Genomic DNA, 18311 nt, shown 5'->3' on the forward strand with positions numbered 1-18311 from the left:
GGCAAAGGGTCGGACCATTTCAAACTAGGGTGTGGTGTTTCGCTGAGTTTTTATACGGATGATTCTTCATAGCAGAAACGTTCCAATGATGATAAATACAAGGCAATGCAGATACATATTGTGACACCAACTTACATGAATCAACAAGATACAGCAACTTCTAAGATGCTCACAAGAAGTTCTACAGTGCAGTAGGATAAAGGTCACAAGCTTATGGCATAATGGATCGGGGGATTATGACATTGCCGATGTTGTTGTGCCATGGATCAGCCAAATGGCTTGCCAGATTCTCCAACGGTCCTGTTCCAGGGTAAGCTGATTGCTGGACGCAGAAACCAACAAAGGCCAACAGCGCAAGGCGGCCTATGAACCAAACATATAAAAGCAAAAACCGTGAGCCATAGAACAGTTAAATGTGGAAAGGAAACAATATTTCCGAACAGTTAAATGAGGATAAAGCCAGACCATTCTTGATCTCCTTGACCTTGTACTCCTTGAGTTTTTCGGGATCCTTGGAATAGCCCAGAGGATCAAAGGCTCCACCTGGGTACTTCTTCTTCTCCGGGTCCTTCTCCATGCTGCGTTGGTGCTCCACAAAAGCAATGGCGAGGAATTCAATAACAAGGATGGTCGGTAGGGTGCCCCAAGGGACTGGGTTGCCTAAGTACGTTGCCTGTCCACCGGGTATCGCTGCCCACTCTTGAGCCTTCACCCAGTTGCCCAGCCCCAGTGCCTCTGGCACCAACATCCCTGGCTGCAAAACCGCAAACCAACCCCATTAGCCAGTCAACTATTAAAACGAACCTAAGCTAACCTAGAAGGATGTTTCGAGAACTAAAAAAAAAAGGGGAAAAACAATCCCAATGTACCCACCACGGGTTTATGAGGTCTCACATCTTTCAAATTAGCTATTTCGCACATTACTAACAATTTGAGTTGAAAGGAATTACCTAGAAAAGCTTTAGTAGGATATGGTGGTCGATGTCACACCAAGCCTCCCCTAACTAAATTATGTATTTTTATGTATGTTAGCCTCTCAGGCTTTCCTAACAAATCTTTTATTCTCTTAATGTCATAGGCCCTATTTGGAAGAGCTTTTGAAGTGTCAAAAAATACTTTCTGGCCCTCCAAAAGTACTTTTGAATGAAAAAAAGGTGTTTGGTAAAAATTTCGGAAAGCTGTAAAGCTGAAAACAGTTTTCTGGAAAAAGCTCCATTTTGGAGCTTTCCGAAAATACTATTTTCAGCTTTATCGGAAAGCTATTTTTTTTTGACCAAAATACTCCTATTTAAAAGTCTATTTTCTTGCCAAAAACCTCCATCCCACGCCTCTTCCTCTCCCTCACTGTTCCCTCTCTCTCCCTCTCTATCTCCTTCTTCTCAACGCGCCACCTGTTTTCCTTTTTTTTCTTGGTGAACCCATGGTGGCAGCCACTACATCGGCCACTACTCGTGGCCGGTGACCCTTCCTTGGGTCGTCGTGACACCACCTGTGGTGCGCGGCCGGCTAGTCGAGCGGCCAAGCTCGGCCGTGGGGTGGCCGGACCTCCGCCAGCCGCGGAACCACGGCGTCCCAGCCGCGGAATTGGGGAGGAGAAGAAAAGAGAAGAAGGGAAGGGAGGAAGGAAGAAGAAGAAGAGAAGAAAAAGGAAAGGAAAAAGGAAAGAAAAAAAGAGAAGAAAAGGGAAGAAAAGGGAAAAAAAAGAAGAAAAGAAAAGAAAAAAAAGAGAAGAAAAGAAAAGAAAAAGAAAAATAAAGAAATAAATAAAATAAATAAATAATTGCATAAATAAGGAGAAGAAGAGATGAAAAAGAAAAGAAAAAGAAAAGAAAAAAAAGAAGAAAAAGGAAAGAAAAAGAAGAAAAGGAAAAAAAAAGAAAAGAAAAGAAAAAGAAAATAAATAAATAAATAAATGCATAAAAAAATAAATATATAAATGAATAAATAAATAAATAAATAAGATATAAATAAATGCATAAATAAATATTGTTACGGGGGAAATAAGCCGCCATGCCCCACGTGACCGGCACGCGCGCCCAGGAAGACTACGGCTGCCCTTTGATCCAGCAATCCGACCCCGAGTCGGACATCCTCGGCCCCGCAGCCCGACCCCGAGTCGGCTGCCCTTTGATCCAGCAATCCGACCCCGAGTCGGACATCCTCGGCTCCGCAGCCCGACCCCGAGTCGGCTGCCCTTTGATCCAGCAATCCGACCCCGAGTCGGACATCCTCGGCTCCGCAGCCCGACCCCGAGTCGGCTGCCCTTTGATCCAGCAATCCGACCCCGAGTCGGATATCCTCGGCTCCGCAGCCCGACCCCGAGTCGGCTGCCCCTTGATCCAGCGCTCCGACCCCGAGTCGGAGATCTCTTGATAACGACAGGCTATTCCCCAGAGGCACGCCGCGGCCTCCTGCTCCACTACTCCCTGCAACGGCTGTATCCGATGCTGCTCCACGATCTCCTGCATCAGCCGTACAAAGCGGAGCCCCACTATGCCCTGACGTGGCCGTACCCGGTGCTGCTCCACGACGCCCTGTAACGGCCATGTCAGTGGCCACACCATCGTGCCCCACGATAACGAACCCCCCTGAGAGACCCCCCAGCCAGGTATATATGCGGCTGGGGGGAGGTGAGCAATATCTCCCAGAGCACTCTCTTACTTGCGATTATCACCTCTCCTCCTCCTCCAATCTCCTCTGACTTGACCGTCGGAGGGCCATCACCACCCTGGTGGTGGTGCAAGGCTTGTTTGCAGGTTTCTTGGCGGAAGGTGGAGCGCAACCAACACCAACCAAGACAACTCAGACGGAACCCCGTTCACACCGCAGTGCCAATTGTTCACGATTTGGACCACCAGCAACAGTTGGCGCTAGAAGGAGGGCCCGAATCTTAGAACGATCGTAATGGCACGGCGAGGTGGTCGTGGAGCTTCCAATGCTTCCGGTCGCGGAGCCTCTCGCGCCTCCGGCCGGGAGGCTGCTGCGTCCCCAACGCACTCTCAGCAGCACTCCACCGCCCCTTCTCCCATTCAGACGGTCGAAGCTGCCCAGTTCGACCAGCTAGCCCAGCAGGTTCGCACCCTCGCGGAGGCAGTGCAGAATCTGCAGGGCGTGATCTCTCGGGTGCCGCAACGGGCTCAGGAGCCGCTGCCCCCCGAGCACTCGCCTCTTCCTCACAACCCGCGCTCCTTCCTCTCCCATGGAGAGGAGCGCCGGCGCGAGGAGGATTCTCGAGTGCGGTCCATTCTGCCAGGACCTTCTCATCGGAGCTGTGCGGGGTACGAGAGGCGGACCCGGGCGCGTTCTCAGACACCCCAGTCCTCGAGGGGCCCGCACTCCAGTCGGTCCCCCTCGCGCCGCTCCTTGTCCCCCACCCACCGGTCGCGCTCCCTGGACCGGCGGGTGGACGATCTCCACAGACAACTCCAGGTCCTGAAGGGCCACTCCAAAGATCCCTTCGCTGACTTGGAGATCTCCTCCCAGCCGGCGCTTGCCTCGAGGATCCTGCGGACCCCGAACCCGCCGGGGTTCAAAATGCCGGCGATCGAACCCTACGACGGGGCGGCGGACCCGCGGGACCACGTGGAGAGTTTCAGGACTCTTATGCTCCTCCATGGAGCATCGGATCCGCTCCTCTGCAAGGCCTTCCCGGCGACCCTCCGTGGCCCGGCAAGGGCATGGTTCGCCGGCCTGGAGGCTAACTCCATCCAGTCCTTCGACCAGTTCACCCGCTTCTTCATCAGCCATTTCGCCGTCAGTAGCAGGCGGCGACTGGTCTCCGACTCCCTCTTTGATGTCCGGCAAAACGAGGGAGAAAGCCTGCGGGATTATCTCACCCGCTTCAACAAGGCTACACTGGAGGTCCGGAACCTGAGCCAGGAAGTGGCTCTCTCAGCCCTGAAGCGTGGCTTCCGGAAGGGCAGACTCACCTTCTCCCTGGACAAACGCCTGCCGCGGAGCTTCCCGGAGCTGTTATCTCGGGCAAACCAGTATGCAGACGCCGAGGAGGCAGCCTCCCACCGGAACAAGGAGGCCGCCGAGGCCCCTCTAAAGCCCGGGAAGAAAAGGCGAAAAGAGGCACCCCAGAGGAGGAGCCCGACGCCTCAACGCCGGCGCAGAAGCCCGTCACCAGCAAGGAACCACGGCGCCACACGCCCTCGTTCTCCGCACCGACGCTTCAACCGGTATACCCCACTCCTGGCCCCCCGGGCCCAGATCCTCATGGAGGTCAAGGGGCGGGAGGACCTCCCGGTCCCGAGGCAGATGAAGAAGATCCCTGGGAGGAGGCCTTCTCGGGCGTACTGTGAGTACCACCGAGACCACGGCCACGATACCGAAGACTGCTTCCAGCTTCGGGACGAGATCGAGGCTCTCATTCGCCGAGGGCGTCTCGGTCGATATGTAAACGACCGACGTCCCCCGGCAGACCCGCGTCCGGTCGACCCGGCCCCTCAGGAGCCTCGGGAGCAGAATCGACCCGTTGCGGGAGTGATCCACACCATCACTGGGGGCTGCTCTCGGCCCGTGAGGAACGCAGGGGGCTCGGCGGAAGCATCAGGAGTGGCCGTCGCGAAGAGGCAGCGGGTCGGAAATGTAATCACTTTTTGTGATGAAGATGTAAAGGGGGTTCAGACTCCCCACGATGACGCCATGGTGATCTCTCTCACTATGGCGAACTATGATGTAAGGCGTGTTCTTGTGGATAGTGGAAGCTCAGCTGATATTTTGTATTACGAGGCCTTCCAAAAGATGAGCTTGTCCCGACAATTGTTGCACAAAACATCCACCCCCCTCATAGGATTCACTGGAGACGCTATCTCGGCCGAAGGTGTCATTGAGCTGCCTGTGACTGCGGGCGTTGCACCCGCAGAAGCCACGGTGCGACTCGGGTTCTTGGTCGTCCGTGTCCCCTCGGCCTACAACGCTATCCTCGGACGACCCGGACTGAACGCCCTTCGCGCGGTGGTTTCTACCTACCATTTGCTCATGCGGTTCCCCACGGCGGCCGGGATTGGAGAGGTCCGAGGTGACCAACCAACCGCACGGCAGTGTTTCCTAGCAACTCTCAAAGGGAAGAAGCCCATAGAGGCCCTAAGCGTCGAGTCCCTTGACGCCAGAGACGAAGTGGCCTTGCGGCACGGGGAGCCGGCCGAGGGCGTAATCGAAGTTCCCCTCGAAGAAGGCCGCCCGGACCGCACGGTCCGGGTCGGTGCCAACCTCGACTTGGAAGCTCGGCTCCGGTTAGTGGAATTCCTCCGAGCCAATGCTGATGTGTTTGCCTGGTCGGCGGCCGATGTACCTGGGATCGACCCGGAGGTCATTTCTCACGCCCTCAACGTCGACCCGACCCACCGACCAGTAAAGCAAAAGAAGAGACACTGTGCCCCGGATCGGATCCGGGTGGTCGACCAGGAGGTAGACAAACTCTTGGAGGCAGGTTTCATAAGGGAAGTGAGCTACCCCGAGTGGCTGGCAAACGTCGTACTTGTCCGGAAGGCGAGCGGGAAGTGGAGGATGTGCGTCGACTACACCGACCTGAACAAGGCGTGCCCCAAGGATAGCTTTCCGCTCCCGCGAATAGACCAACTGGTCGACGCGACTTCCGGATATCAGCTGCTGTCTTTCATGGACGCCTTCTCCGGCTACAACCAAATAATGATGGCTCCACAGGACGAGGAGAAAACGGCCTTCATAACAGACAGGGGGCTGTACTGTTACAAGGTAATGCCCTTCGGTCTGAAGAACGCTGGCGCTACTTACCAGCGCCTCGTCAATAAAATCTTCAAGGAGCAGATCGGCCGGAACATGGAGGTGTACGTGGACGATATGCTGGTAAAGAGCCGCCATGCGGATCAGCACATTGCGGATCTGGAGGAGACCTTCGCCACCTTGCGGAAGTTTCGTATGAAGCTAAACCCAGCGAAGTGCGCCTTTGGTGCTTCGGCCGGGAGGTTCCTCGGCTTCATTGTCAACCAGCGGGGGATCGAGGCCAACCCGGACAAAATCAAGGCCATCCAAGATATGTCCCCTCCGACCAAAGTGAAGGAGGTTCAGGAGCTCGCTGGGAGGGTCGCCGCGCTCGGACGATTTGTGGCAAAATCGGCCGAACGCTGCCAACCGTTCTTCAAGGTGTTGAAGCGCCCGAAAGACTTCCTCTGGACGGCTGAATGTCAAGTGGCGTTCGACCAGCTCAAGGAGTACATGGCGTCTCCTCCCCTGCTGTCCAAGCCGCAAGAGGGGGAGATGCTCTACCTTTACCTGGCGGTCTCCCCAACCGCAGTCAGCGCAGTACTGGTTCGGGAAGAGGCAAAACTTCAGAAGCCCGTGTACTACACCAGCCGAGTCCTCCGGGATGCCGAGACGCGGTACACGAAGGCTGAAAAGATCGCCTTCGCGCTGCTGACTGCGACCAGGAGGCTTCGCCCCTATTTCCAGGCTCATTCTGTCACCCTTTTGACCGATCAACCACTGCGGCAGATCCTCAGCAATCCTGAGAATGCGGGACGGCTGGTGAAGTGGGCAGTAGAACTTGGTGAGTTCGACATCCGCTACCAGCTCCGGCCCGCCATCAAGGCCCAGGTGCTCGCGGACTTTCTCGCTGAGTGCACTGTGCAGGAGGCGGAACCTAGGCCGCCGGAAACACCCAGCCTCGATCTCCCGATCTGGACGCTCCACATTGACGGGTCGTCGAACCCTGAAGGTGGAGGGGCTGGGCTGGTCCTTACCAATCCCGATGGAGTGATAGCCGAGTATGCCTTGAGGTTCGGATTTCCAGTGACCAACAATGAGGCGGAGTACGAGGCCCTAGTCACGGGACTCAAACTCGCCAAGGAGCTCGGCATCCGGCGTCTGAAGGTCTTCACCGACTCCCAGCTGGTGGTCGGGCAGGTTCGAGGAGAGTTCGAGGCACGGAGCCCGACCATGCAGAGCTACGTCCGGAAGGTGCAAGCACTCATTCCCGACCTCGGCAGTATTGACATTCAGCAGGTCCCAAGGAGCGAAAATGCTAGGGCCGACAGGTTGTCCCGCTTGGTGGGCGCTGAGGCACACAACTTGTCAAGGGCGATATACCTGGAGACCCTAGATGCCCCGAGCATCGGCGAGGCTGAAGCGGTAATGGCAATTGATCCGGAACCATCTTGGATGGACCCGCTTGTAGCTTACCTCGCCGAAGGGATCCTCCCCGAAGATGAAGATCAAGCTCGGCGACTTGTTATGAAGTCCGCCCACTACGTACTCTACGAAGGGAGGCTGTATCGGACCTCGTTCACCGCCCCCCTCTTAAGGTGCCTCCGCCCTTCGGAAGCGGCTTACGCCCTCAGCGAAGTCCACGAAGGCATCTGCGGATCGCACCTGGGGGCTAGGTCCCTGGCACATAAGATCATGAGGCAAGGCTACTATTGGCCGACCTTATTGGAAGACTCAAAGGATCACGTACGGAAATGCGACGCCTGCCAGCGCCACGCCAACATCCAGAGAGTCCCCTCTGTTCCCTTGGCGCCAATCACCGCCCCCTGGCCCTTTGCACAGTGGGGAATGGATATCCTCGGACCATTCCCCATCGCTTCGGCCCAGAGGAAATTTTTGATTGTCGCCATCGACTACTTCACCAAGTGGGTGGAGGCAGAGCCACTGGCCACCATCACGGAGGCGCAAGTCCGGAAGTTCGTAAAGAAGAACATCATTGTCCGATTTGGGGTACCTCGGGTCCTCATCTCGGATAACGGTCGACAGTTTGATAACAAGCATTTCCGAGACTTCTGCGAGGAGTTCGGGATCGAACATCGGTTCACGTCCGTGTCGCATCCCCAAACCAACGGCGAGGCCGAGGTCACAAATCGGACAATCCTCCAAGGTATCAAAGTGCGGATCGGACGGACGGGGCGAGCTTGGGTCGAGGAACTCGAGAATGTCCTTTGGGCGTATCGGACCACGCATCGGACTCCAACCGGGGAGACGCCTTTCAGCCTAACCTATGGCACGGAAGCCGTTGTCCCCGTAGAGCTCGGACTTCCCTCACCTCGGGTAGCCGCACACCGACCCGAGGCCAACTCGGAGCAACTCCGAGGGAACCTGGATCTCTTGGAAGAAGCAAGGGAAATGGCGCAGGTTCGGATGGCAAGGTATCAGCGGAGGGTGGCCCGATATTACAACTCCAAAGTCCGACCGAAGCTTTTCAGAATTGGAGATCTGGTGCTGAGGCGAGCTAAGGCATCTCAACCTACGGAAGGTGGGAAGCTAGCGCCGAATTGGGAAGGCCCGTATAAAGTTCGTTGGGTAAACCGACCTGGCTCCTACCAGTTAGAAGCCCTAGATGGCCGAGAAATTCCAAGGGGCTGGAATTCCGCTAACCTGCGGATGTATTACCAGTAGAACAACAAGGCCAGAAAGACAATTTGAAAAGGTGCAACACTTTTCATTTCAATAATTTCTGGTTACAATGGCGTGCTCGTGTGATTACAAGGAATTCCCAGAGGGGAATTAGGGAGTAAAGAAAGCAAAGAAGAGGTGGAGAATCCGTGGAGCTGAGGACCGAGGATCCCAAACCCTCAACCCAAAGCAGCTGCAATCCCACCGGAAGTGGGTGCTTCTAACCGGAGGCGCCATCCAGCACCTCACCAAAAAGACGAGGAGCCGCCGCAGAAGAAGCTCCCGCTGCCCCCAGGGGAACGCCGCCTCCAAAGGATATTCCCATCCTCCCCAGTGGTAGAAAAGAGAAGGAATACGAGGGGGAAGAGCATATGGAGGCGCGGTCCCGGACTGAGCGTCTGGTGCAGAGCTCGATCGGGAGGCTGAACTTCAAGGAGGGGAGATGTGATCCCGGATGAAACGCCTAGAGCGGAGTTCCGCCGGGAAGACCCTCCTTGTTGATCCCAGATGAAATGGCTAGTTGGCTGAAGTCGCAAGGGGAGCGTCTCCCCTTTCCTTCAACAGGAGTCTCTCAGTCATATGCCAAGGAGGAGGTCCGCGATCCATGGCAACCTGAACAGCTCTGGCTTGGCAAACTCCATCGTACCTGCACCTGTATTTATAGCCAAACTGCGGCCCCCTGGTCGTTCCGATGCGGGTGGCTCCAATAAATGCAGGCGCATTGAAACCGGAGCCGTTCCGGCTCCCGAGGCGTATCTCCCCGCGATTTCCTAAGCGTCATTCTCCTTAAACCGCATTCTTTGCGCAGGACAATCCGGGTGTCATGTACCCCTAGGTCCACATATCTCCGCTCGCGCCCAGGCCGTATCCTCCTCGAAGAACCCGCGTATCGCGGCCGCTCAACTAACACTCCTCGCAAGCAGTAGCTGGCGATCCGATTTCCCAGGTAACAGCATTAATTAGCGTTTAATGCCCTTCTCGTGTTCCCCCAGGCAACGCTTAGAGAAAAGGAGAAACATGATCGCGGCTGGCCACGGAGAAACCCCGTCGGGCAGCGAGCGACAAGCGCACGACCAGCGAGCGGAATTTCCCGAGGCTCGGCCCTCGGATGCCTGGCTAGCCCGATGATCATCCCGGGAGCAGACTAGCCGGAAGCCCCGACCGGTCGCCTCGGCTTGCGCCAGCCTTGGCCGACCAACGAGTGGAATGTCCCGAGGCTCGGCCCTCGGATGCCTGGCTAGCCCGATGATCATCCCGGGAGCAGACTAGCCGGAAGCCCCGACCGGTCGCCTCGGCTTGCGCCAGCCTTGGCCGACCAACGAGTGGAATGTCCCGAGGCTCGGCCCTCGGATGCCTGGCTAGCCCGATGATCATCCCGGGAGCAGACTAGCCGGAAGCCCCGACCGGTCGCCTCGGCTTGCGCCAGCCTTGGCCGACCAACGAGCGGAATGTCCCGAGGCTCGGCCCTCGGATGCCAGGCTAACCCGATGATCATCCCGGGAGCAGACTAGCCTGAAGCCCCGACCGGTCGCCTCGGCTTGCGCCAGCCTTGGCCGACCAACGAGTGGAATGTCCCGAGGCTCGGCCCTCGGATGCCTGGCTAGCCCGATGATCATCCCGGGAGCAGACTAGCCGGAAGCCCCGACCGGTCGCCTCGGCTTGCGCCAGCCTTGGCCGACCAACGAGCGGAATGTCCCGAGGCTCGGCCCTCGGATGCCAGGCTAACCCGATGATCATCCCGGGAGCAGACTAGCCTGAAGCCCCGACCGGTCGCCTCGGCTTGCGCCAGCCTTGGCCGACCAACGAGCGGAATGTCCCGAGGCTCGGCCCTCGGATGCCAGGCTAACCCGATGATCATCCCGGGAGCGGACTAGCCTGAAGCCCCGACCGGTCGCCTCGGCTCGCGCCAGCCTTGGCCGACCAACGAGTGGAATTTCCTGAGGCTTGACAACCCTCGGATGCCAGGCTAACCCGACGATCATCCCGGGAGCAGACTAGCCTGAAGCCCCGACCGGTCGCCTCGGCTTGCGCCAGCCTTGGCCGACCAACGAGCGGAATTTTCTGAGGCTTGACAACCCTCGGATGCCAGGCTAACCCGACGATCATCCCGGGAGCAGACTAGCCTGAAGCCCCGACCGGTCGCCTCGGCTTGCGCCAGCCTTGGCCGACCAACGAGCGGAATTTCCTGAGGCTTGACGGCCCTCGGATGCCTGGCTAGCCCGATGATCATCCCGGGAGCAGACTAGCCGGAAGCCCCGACCGGTCGCCTCGGCTTGCGCCAGCCTTGGCCGACCAACGAGTGGAAGGTCCCGAGGCTCGGCCCTCGGATGCCAGGCTAACCCGATGACCATCCCGGGAGCAGACTAGCCTGAAGCCCCGACCAGTTGCCTCGGCATGCGCCAGCCTTGGTCGACCAACGAGTGGAATTTCCTGAGGCCTAACCCTCGGATGCCTGGCTTGGCGCCGGAAGAATTTTCTGAGGCCTAACCCTCGGATGCCTGGCTTAGCGCCGGAAGAATTTCCGGAGGCCTAACCCTCGGATGCCTGGCTTAGCGCCGGAAGAATTTCCTGAGGCCTAACCCTCGGATGCCTGGCTTGGCGCCGGAAGAATTTCCTGAGGCCTAACCCTCGGATGCCTGGCTTAGCACCGGAAGAATTTCCCGAGGCCTAACCCTCGGATGCCTGGCTTAGCGCCGGAAGAATTTCCTGAGGCCCAACCCTCGGATGCCTGGCTTAGCGCCGGAAGAGTTTCCTGAGGCCTAACCCTCGGATGCCTGGCTTAGCGCCGGAAGAATTTTCTGAGGCCTAACCCTCGGATGCCTGGCTTAGCGCCGGAAGAGTTTCCTGGGGCCTAACCCTCGGATGCCTGGCTTAGCGCCGGAAGAATTTCCCGAGGCCTAACCCTCGGATGCCTGGCTTAGCGCCGGAAGAATTTCCCGAGGCCCAACCCTCGGATGCCTGGCTTAGCGCCGGAAGAGTTTCCTGAGGCCTAACCCTCGGATGCCTGGCCTAGCGCCGGAAGAATTTCGGGAGCCAGGAGTCAGCAAGACGCTACCGAGAGTTAAAAGAAAAAGAAGGACGAAGGCGAGATGAAGAAACATTCAACTTGCATTAATTTTCATTGTTTCAGGGCCGAGGCCCATACAATTTGGCAAAACCCCGGTATACAAAAAAAAAAAGAGAGAAGACAACGAAAGGTACAAGAGGTCAGCTTGGAGGAACTCCCGGGTCGGGAACGTCGGGCTCGTCCGCAGGAGGTAGGGAAGCAGCAGGAGAACCAGCAGGCAATGGCGCCGGAGAGGAGTCGAGAAGGGAAATCTCGCTCAGGTCAACTTCGGGGTACTTAGCCGACACCCTTGCCAGGCCCTCCTCGAAGCCTAAGATAAAGGCTTCGGCCCCCGCGTCCGACGCGTCACGGACAAACTCGTCGGACTGACGATAGGTCTGTACTGCCTCCGACATATCATGAGCGAACTCGGCGGACTGGCGATAAGCCTCTACCGCCTGACGCCCGATTTCCGCACTCCTCTCGGCCAGCGCCGCCTCTGCCCGCTCCATAATCTGGGCTTTCGCCTCCAAGACCTTCGCCACAATCCGGCCTTCCGCCTCGGTGGAGACCCTCAGCAGCTCAGCCCGAACCTCCTTGTGCTTCGCTTCGGCAGCAATGCGAGCAGCCTCAGCCTCCGTCAGGCGCGAATGAAGCTCCTGATCGCTCGCACGGGACTTCTCCAAGGCCGACTCCAATTCGCCCAGCTTAGCTTCAAGAGACCGGATTCGGTTGCGGGCGTTGTCGGCTGACCGCTGGGCCTTCTCCCACCTCTCCCGGTAGTCGGCAGCCTTCCGGGACTGCTTCTCGGCCCGCTCATCCGCCTTCTTGACCTCGCCCTCGAGACCCGAGGCAACCTTGAGCTGCTCCTGAGCCTCCAACAGTTGCTTCTCGAGGGCAGCAAAGCCGAGTGCCCGCTCTTCGGCCTCCCGGAGCCTCGCCTCGAAGTCCCCGGTCGTCCTGCCTGCCACAGCCTGGCCTCCCTTTTCCACTGCTTTCAGCCGGTCCTCGGCCTTCGCCAGAAGCCCCGCCTGTTCCTTGTAGCACTCCTCCAGACGGATCATGTACTGGGCGAGCTAAGAAATAGGAAAAATAAGGGAGTCAGGCGGAGAACAACAGAGCCAATAAATGGTGAAAAGCGGCCAGAAGAACACTCACCGACATGAGACAGACACAGCTGGCAGCCCCAACGTCAGAGACCTCCAACTCCCGGACCCGCCGACGGTCCTTCTCCAGCAGCACTGTTTCGATGAGATTTCGGGCGCCATCGGTAGTGAAGGCAGACCCCGATTTCTCCCCAGAGCCGGACGGTGGTTCTGCAGCCTTACCCCTATCCATCGCCTGGGGAAGAGTCCGACCGATCGCGCTCGGGGCGGGGGTCACCCCAGGAATTGATAGGGTCCCGCTCGGTCGGGGCCTCGGCGCGTCCCTCCTCGAGTCATCAGGAGCCGACCGAGTCGAAGGCCGGGTCGGGGACCGATCACGCCCGACCCGTCCGTCTCGGGCAGGCTCGGATGATACCTCCGGAGTAGCGGCAATCTTACCACCGGAGGGCTGATACAGCGTCAGCTGCCGGTCCGTGCCCACGACGTCTCCCTGATCGGTGGGCCCGGACTCGTCGGTCGGCGTCGGAGGCACCTCCTTACGGGACTTCTTCGCCGGTGGGGCCCCGCTCGGAAGAGCTCGTTTCCTCCTCTGGGCTGCTTCCAGCAGGAACGCCCTACCAACAGCCTTTGTCTTCACCGACCGCATGACGTCGTCAATCTCTGCAAAAAGGACGGGATAGTCGGAGACGGAGAAACCAAAGGAAAGAACGGGACGAAAGAAGGGAAAAAGTCAAGAAAGAATCGGTGGCGGACTCACGGTCGGTGGGGACCGAGCTCAGACCGACATTCACCAAAGTATCCTCGGAAATAAGGCGGGCCACCGGGGGGAGCTGGCCCTCGGCAACCAACCCCTTCAAGGCGGCCAAGCCATCGGACTCCTCCCTTGACAGTCTCGATAGGCCGATCGGAGACTTCATCGGGGTCTCCCAGGTCGCCCTGATTTCCCAAGAGGGATCTGCATCAACAAAAAAGAAGCGCTCCTTCCATTTGTGAATGGAGGTAGGAGCCTCCTTGACAAGGCCGCATCCTCGCCGCGCTGCGAAGCACCACCACCCTTTGTTCTGGGGGTGGCCGCTCAGGCTGTAGAACTCCCAAAAAACATTCAGGGTGGCGGGGATCTCGTGCATACGGCAGAGAACCTGGAAGACCGTCAGGGCCCGCCACGAGTTCGGCACCAGTTGCGTCGGTGCCACTCTTAAACCCCGTAGCACCTGCATGACCAAGTCCGAAGGGGGAAAGCGGAACCCGGCCTGGAGAATGCCCTCATTGATGGCGATCTTCCCTGGAGGAGGATGGGACATCCTCTCCTCAGGCCCCGGGAGCGTGGCGTTGCAGGCCTCGGAAAGGTGGTACCGAGCCACGAGTCTGTCTAAGTCTGTGGCGACCAGCTCCGACTTAATTTGGTCTGCTCTCACTTCGCCCATTCCTAATGGCCAATAAACCTACGGTCAGGACGGGGACAGGAAGGGGGGAAAGACCGGAGCGACTGGAGTACACTAGTATAAGAGGGGAAAGTATGGAGAGCCCTAAGTAGAAGAATGGGGAAAACTCACCGGAAAAGAGGTAAGAACGGCTCCGAGAGCGCCAAAGGAGAAACAAGTGAACAGTCCGACGGCAGCAACAGCAGCGCAAAGGGGAAACTTGAAAATATCTGTAAAGAAGAAGACGGACGGGGAAAGGCCCCCGATTAAATAGGCGGAAAGGCAAGTGACGCCTCGATGACGCCAGAGGACGCCTGGCTGCCGAAGGGTCGCTCGCGCCCCAAAGGCGAATCGACACCATTAAGGAAGGATGTCCGCCGAAATCCTCAGACTGCCAGGTCAGCAATAACCGCCATACGCCATAAAAAGGGCGGGGAGCTCGAAGCGCGCGCGCCTCTCCGAGGAACGGCGGCAATCCCGAAACATCACTCCCTTCACCTGTTCCCCTTCTGGTTCCAGGCTCGGAAGTGGGGGGCTACTGTTACGGGGGAAATAAGCCGCCATGCCCCACGTGACCGGCACGCGCGCCCAGGAAGACTACGGCTGCCCTTTGATCCAGCAATCCGACCCCGAGTCGGACATCCTCGGCCCCGCAGCCCGACCCCGAGTCGGCTGCCCTTTGATCCAGCAATCCGACCCCGAGTCGGACATCCTCGGCTCCGCAGCCCGACCCCGAGTCGGCTGCCCTTTGATCCAGCAATCCGACCCCGAGTCGGACATCCTCGGCTCCGCAGCCCGACCCCGAGTCGGCTGCCCTTTGATCCAGTAATCCGACCCCGAGTCGGATATCCTCGGCTCCGCAGCCCGACCCCGAGTCGGCTGCCCCTTGATCCAGCGCTCCGACCCCGAGTCGGAGATCTCTTGATAACGACAGGCTATTCCCCAGAGGCACGCCGCGGCCTCCTGCTCCACTACTCCCTGCAACGGCTGTATCCGATGCTGCTCCACGATCTCCTGCATCAGCCGTACAAAGCGGAGCCCCACTATGCCCTGACGTGGCCGTACCCGGTGCTGCTCCACGACGCCCTGTAACGGCCATGTCAGTGGCCACACCATCGTGCCCCACGATAACGAACCCCCCTGAGAGACCCCCCAGCCAGGTATATATGCGGCTGGGGGGAGAAAGGGGGGAGGTGAGCAATATCTCCCAGAGCACTCTCTTACTTGCGATTATCACCTCTCCTCCTCCTGCAATCTCCTCTGACTTGACCGTCGGAGGGCCATCACCACCCTGGTGGTGGTGCAAGGCTTGTTTGCAGGTTTCTTGGCGGAAGGTGGAGCGCAACCAACACCAACCAAGACAACTCAGACGGAACCCCGTTCACACCGCAGTGCCAATCGTTCACGGTTTGGACCACCAGCAACAAATATGTATATAAATGAACGAATAAATAAATAAATAAAATAAATAATAAATATATTTTAATGAAATAAATAAATAAATATAAATATTAGTAATAATTTAACTAATTTTATCACGTAGCTAGAAAATTTGTAAGAGAGATAAATGGTCATCAGAAGGATGAAAAATAAATTTACACTAATAATTATAATATTTTATACATTTATTATTGTATTATACTGTAAATATAATATTATATTATATTTTATCATAATACATTGATATATTATGATAAATAATTTAATATTATATTAAATTATTATTCTACAGTACACAATGTTGTAGTACTATATTATAATAATATTATATTACATTACAGTAATATTATACTATATCATATTTTTATGTATTAATACATATTATATTTTATTATGCTCTGTTGTATAATACTAATAGTGTCCTTCATGGTCATTTTGTCACACAAAAATACTTTCTCAGTTTGTTTACCAAACATATATTAAAGTGCCACAGCACTTTAGAAATGTAATTACCAAACAGCAAACAGTTTTTTATAAAAGCTCTACTTCAGACAACCCTACTTTTAACAGCTCTACTTCCAAAAGCTCTACTGCCAACAACTCTCCCAAACAGGGCCTTATACATCAAAAGCAGAAAGAAAGGAAAAACATGCCATTTTTGCAAACTTGAGAACAGACAAAAAAAATCAGATGTTTTTGGTCAAAGAAATTTAGATTCCGAGCTAGCGTTGGAGTGCGAAATTTTTTCTTGGAAGACAAAATCATAATAAATTTATGCAATAGATCCTTTATTAAGAAAATATTGAACATTAAGATCCATATTAAAACACTAATTAATTTCTCTCAGGAATATTGAAATACTAATCAATAGATCAATTTAAATCTCATAAAAAAAACTGTTTTTTACCAAAGTTGAATAGGAATAAAGGAATATTCTTTGGTTTAACTTGAAAAATGTTATAACTACTATTAGAATGCAGATCAAATAAGGATTACATGATTTAGTGGTAGAAAAGTATAACTGGTTGACCACATAGAGTTTTGTTATAAAAAAGATGCGTGATAGAAATACAAATGATATGCATTATTTTTTCTTTTCTCGTCCATGTATTGCAGTAGTGGAGACACCGTGCATTGGCTAGTTGATAGTGAATTGTACATATGCTGCAGAAAATATTAGATATAGTAGGGAAAAGGCTAGCAAGACAGTAGCAAAATAAAAGGGGAACAAAAAGTTTATCGATTGAGGCACATCTAAAGATGCTGTTACTGGAGAAATATTTGCTCCACAACGTGCACAGACTGCTTCAGAGCTTTCTTCCAAGATACAACAATTCTTTCACAGAATGTGCACAAAGTAAGTAGTACTCAAACACAAACAATATAGCAAAAATCACTCAAGCGGGGGAGGGAGGGAGGGAGGGAGAGAGAGAGAGAGAGAGAGAGAGAGAGAGAGAGAGAGAAGAGAGAGAGAGACCTTAAAATATATTCATATAATCTTAGAAACAACCAGCTTTTTTCTTGACCATTCTAAGCTGCTCAATAAAAGAATGAATACCCTATTTTAGAACAGATCATTGAGCCAATCAAGCGATAACAATCAAAACATAAATATGATAGTCTGTTTGGTGCATAAGTAAAATCATATGTTAAATATGTGACAAAATCAAGCCAAATGTTAAACTAAATGTGACTAAATAAATAAAAGGTAACAATTCAAATAAAGTACATGGTTGTGCAAGAAATTTTAAAAATAGATGTCTACATGTGCCATATTATATCATAGTTAGGGCAATATGCATTTAAACTCACCAAGTTATACCATGTCGTGTTTGCACATTTAACAAAGCACATCCAAAATCCAAAATGTCTAATATTTATTTATATATATATATATATATATATATATATATATATATATATATATAATATAAAAATACTGAATAATTTAAATGTTTTTAACTTTTTCCACGAAAGTAAAAGCAGTGAAATATAGAAAAGATTATAAAATTCTTAAATGTACGCATAAGTTATCTTTGAATGAGATCTCTAACGCGTCTCTGAAATATAAGCTGAGAATTTAATGTAGGTAGATGTGAAGAAACTAATCAAGAGTAGCCGAGCCCGGCTTCTGCAAATGAGTCATAACATCTTTTGGCGAATTTCCACTTGGTATTGCCAAGGCAATGATGGGCAAGTCGTCGAGCAGACTGATGGGAAAGAAGGGGAAGAAGAGGCTTACCACGGCAAGCATCGCCCACCTGCAGTGTATGAGCTCGGATTCCTTGAACCTCTCTAGATTCTCTGGGACCTCTCCGAGTCGAAGCGGGTCGAACCCAAAGTCGCTAATATACATTCAGAACAAGGGCACGATGGTTAAGAATCGGAACAGCCATTTTTCCAAGCACAAGGGGAACTCAAGTTCTGGGGCCCCTGGACAGAGGGAGCGCTTACCCAGGAGCGGAGCCATCGAGGTAAGGGGGGCGGGGCTGGCCGGGCATCCACTCGGCCGACATGGAGATGCGGGACGAGGTGTTCGTGCCGGGGAGGGCGAGCGAGCTAGCGAACTGAGATTTGGAAGAAGAGAGGAGGCTCGGGAACACCACCACGCAGCTTCTCAGAGCAGCCGACGCCGCCATCTCTCTCTCTCTCTCTCTCTCTCTCTCTCTCTCTCTCTCACTCACTGTGTGTGCGCGCTGGCTGGTGTGTGGTGCAGCAGAGGAGAGCAGGAAAAGCGCGAAATAAGCGAGACTTCGAAACGTTCGGCAGAGAGGATATGGTCGTCATCTAAAAGCGCTGCCGAGTGAATGGAGGAGAGCGGGCGAGGTGCAGGCATACGATAGGGCGAATCCAAATGCGGACTCTTATTGGCCGCGATACCCGCTCGCCTAGCTGCCATTGGACCATCTGTAAGCCGCATATCCGATG

General features: G+C 54.5%; 1 protein-coding gene across 1 annotated transcript; it reads right to left on the reverse strand.

Annotated features, from left to right (window-relative positions):
* Positions 1 to 47: 47 nt before the first annotated feature.
* Positions 48 to 18226, reverse strand: LHCA1 (chlorophyll a-b binding protein 6). Its single transcript, XM_008809083.6, has 4 exons — positions 17838 to 18226; positions 17626 to 17728; positions 466 to 754; positions 48 to 363 (listed from the first exon to the last, which is right to left on the reverse strand). The coding sequence occupies exons 1-4, from the start codon at positions 18020 to 18022 to the stop codon at positions 212 to 214; spliced, it is 729 nt and encodes a 242-aa protein (XP_008807305.1). The 5' UTR covers positions 18023 to 18226; the 3' UTR covers positions 48 to 211.
* Positions 18227 to 18311: the final 85 nt, after the last annotated feature.

The sequence above is a fragment of the Phoenix dactylifera genome, chromosome 10 (assembly GCF_051530095.1).
Source record: "Phoenix dactylifera cultivar Ajwa chromosome 10, Ajwa_hap1_PhDact_Kaust_v1.1, whole genome shotgun sequence".
In the NCBI taxonomy this organism is placed as follows: domain Eukaryota; kingdom Viridiplantae; phylum Streptophyta; class Magnoliopsida; order Arecales; family Arecaceae; genus Phoenix; species Phoenix dactylifera.

Bases quoted from the DNA above. Each gene is read 5' to 3' on its own strand.
- LHCA1 (XM_008809083.6), bottom strand. From the start codon at position 18,022: ATGGCGGCGTCGGCTGCTCTGAGAAGCTGCGTGGTGGTGTTCCCGAGC. The intron at 755-17,625 runs GTAAGCCTCTTC...GCGGTTTTGCAG, and splicing joins GGTGGGCGATGCTTGCCGTG to CCAGGGATGTTGGTGCCAGA. The intron at 364-465 runs GTCTGGCTTTAT...TTTGGTTCATAG, and splicing joins GGTCAAGGAGATCAAGAATG to GCCGCCTTGCGCTGTTGGCC.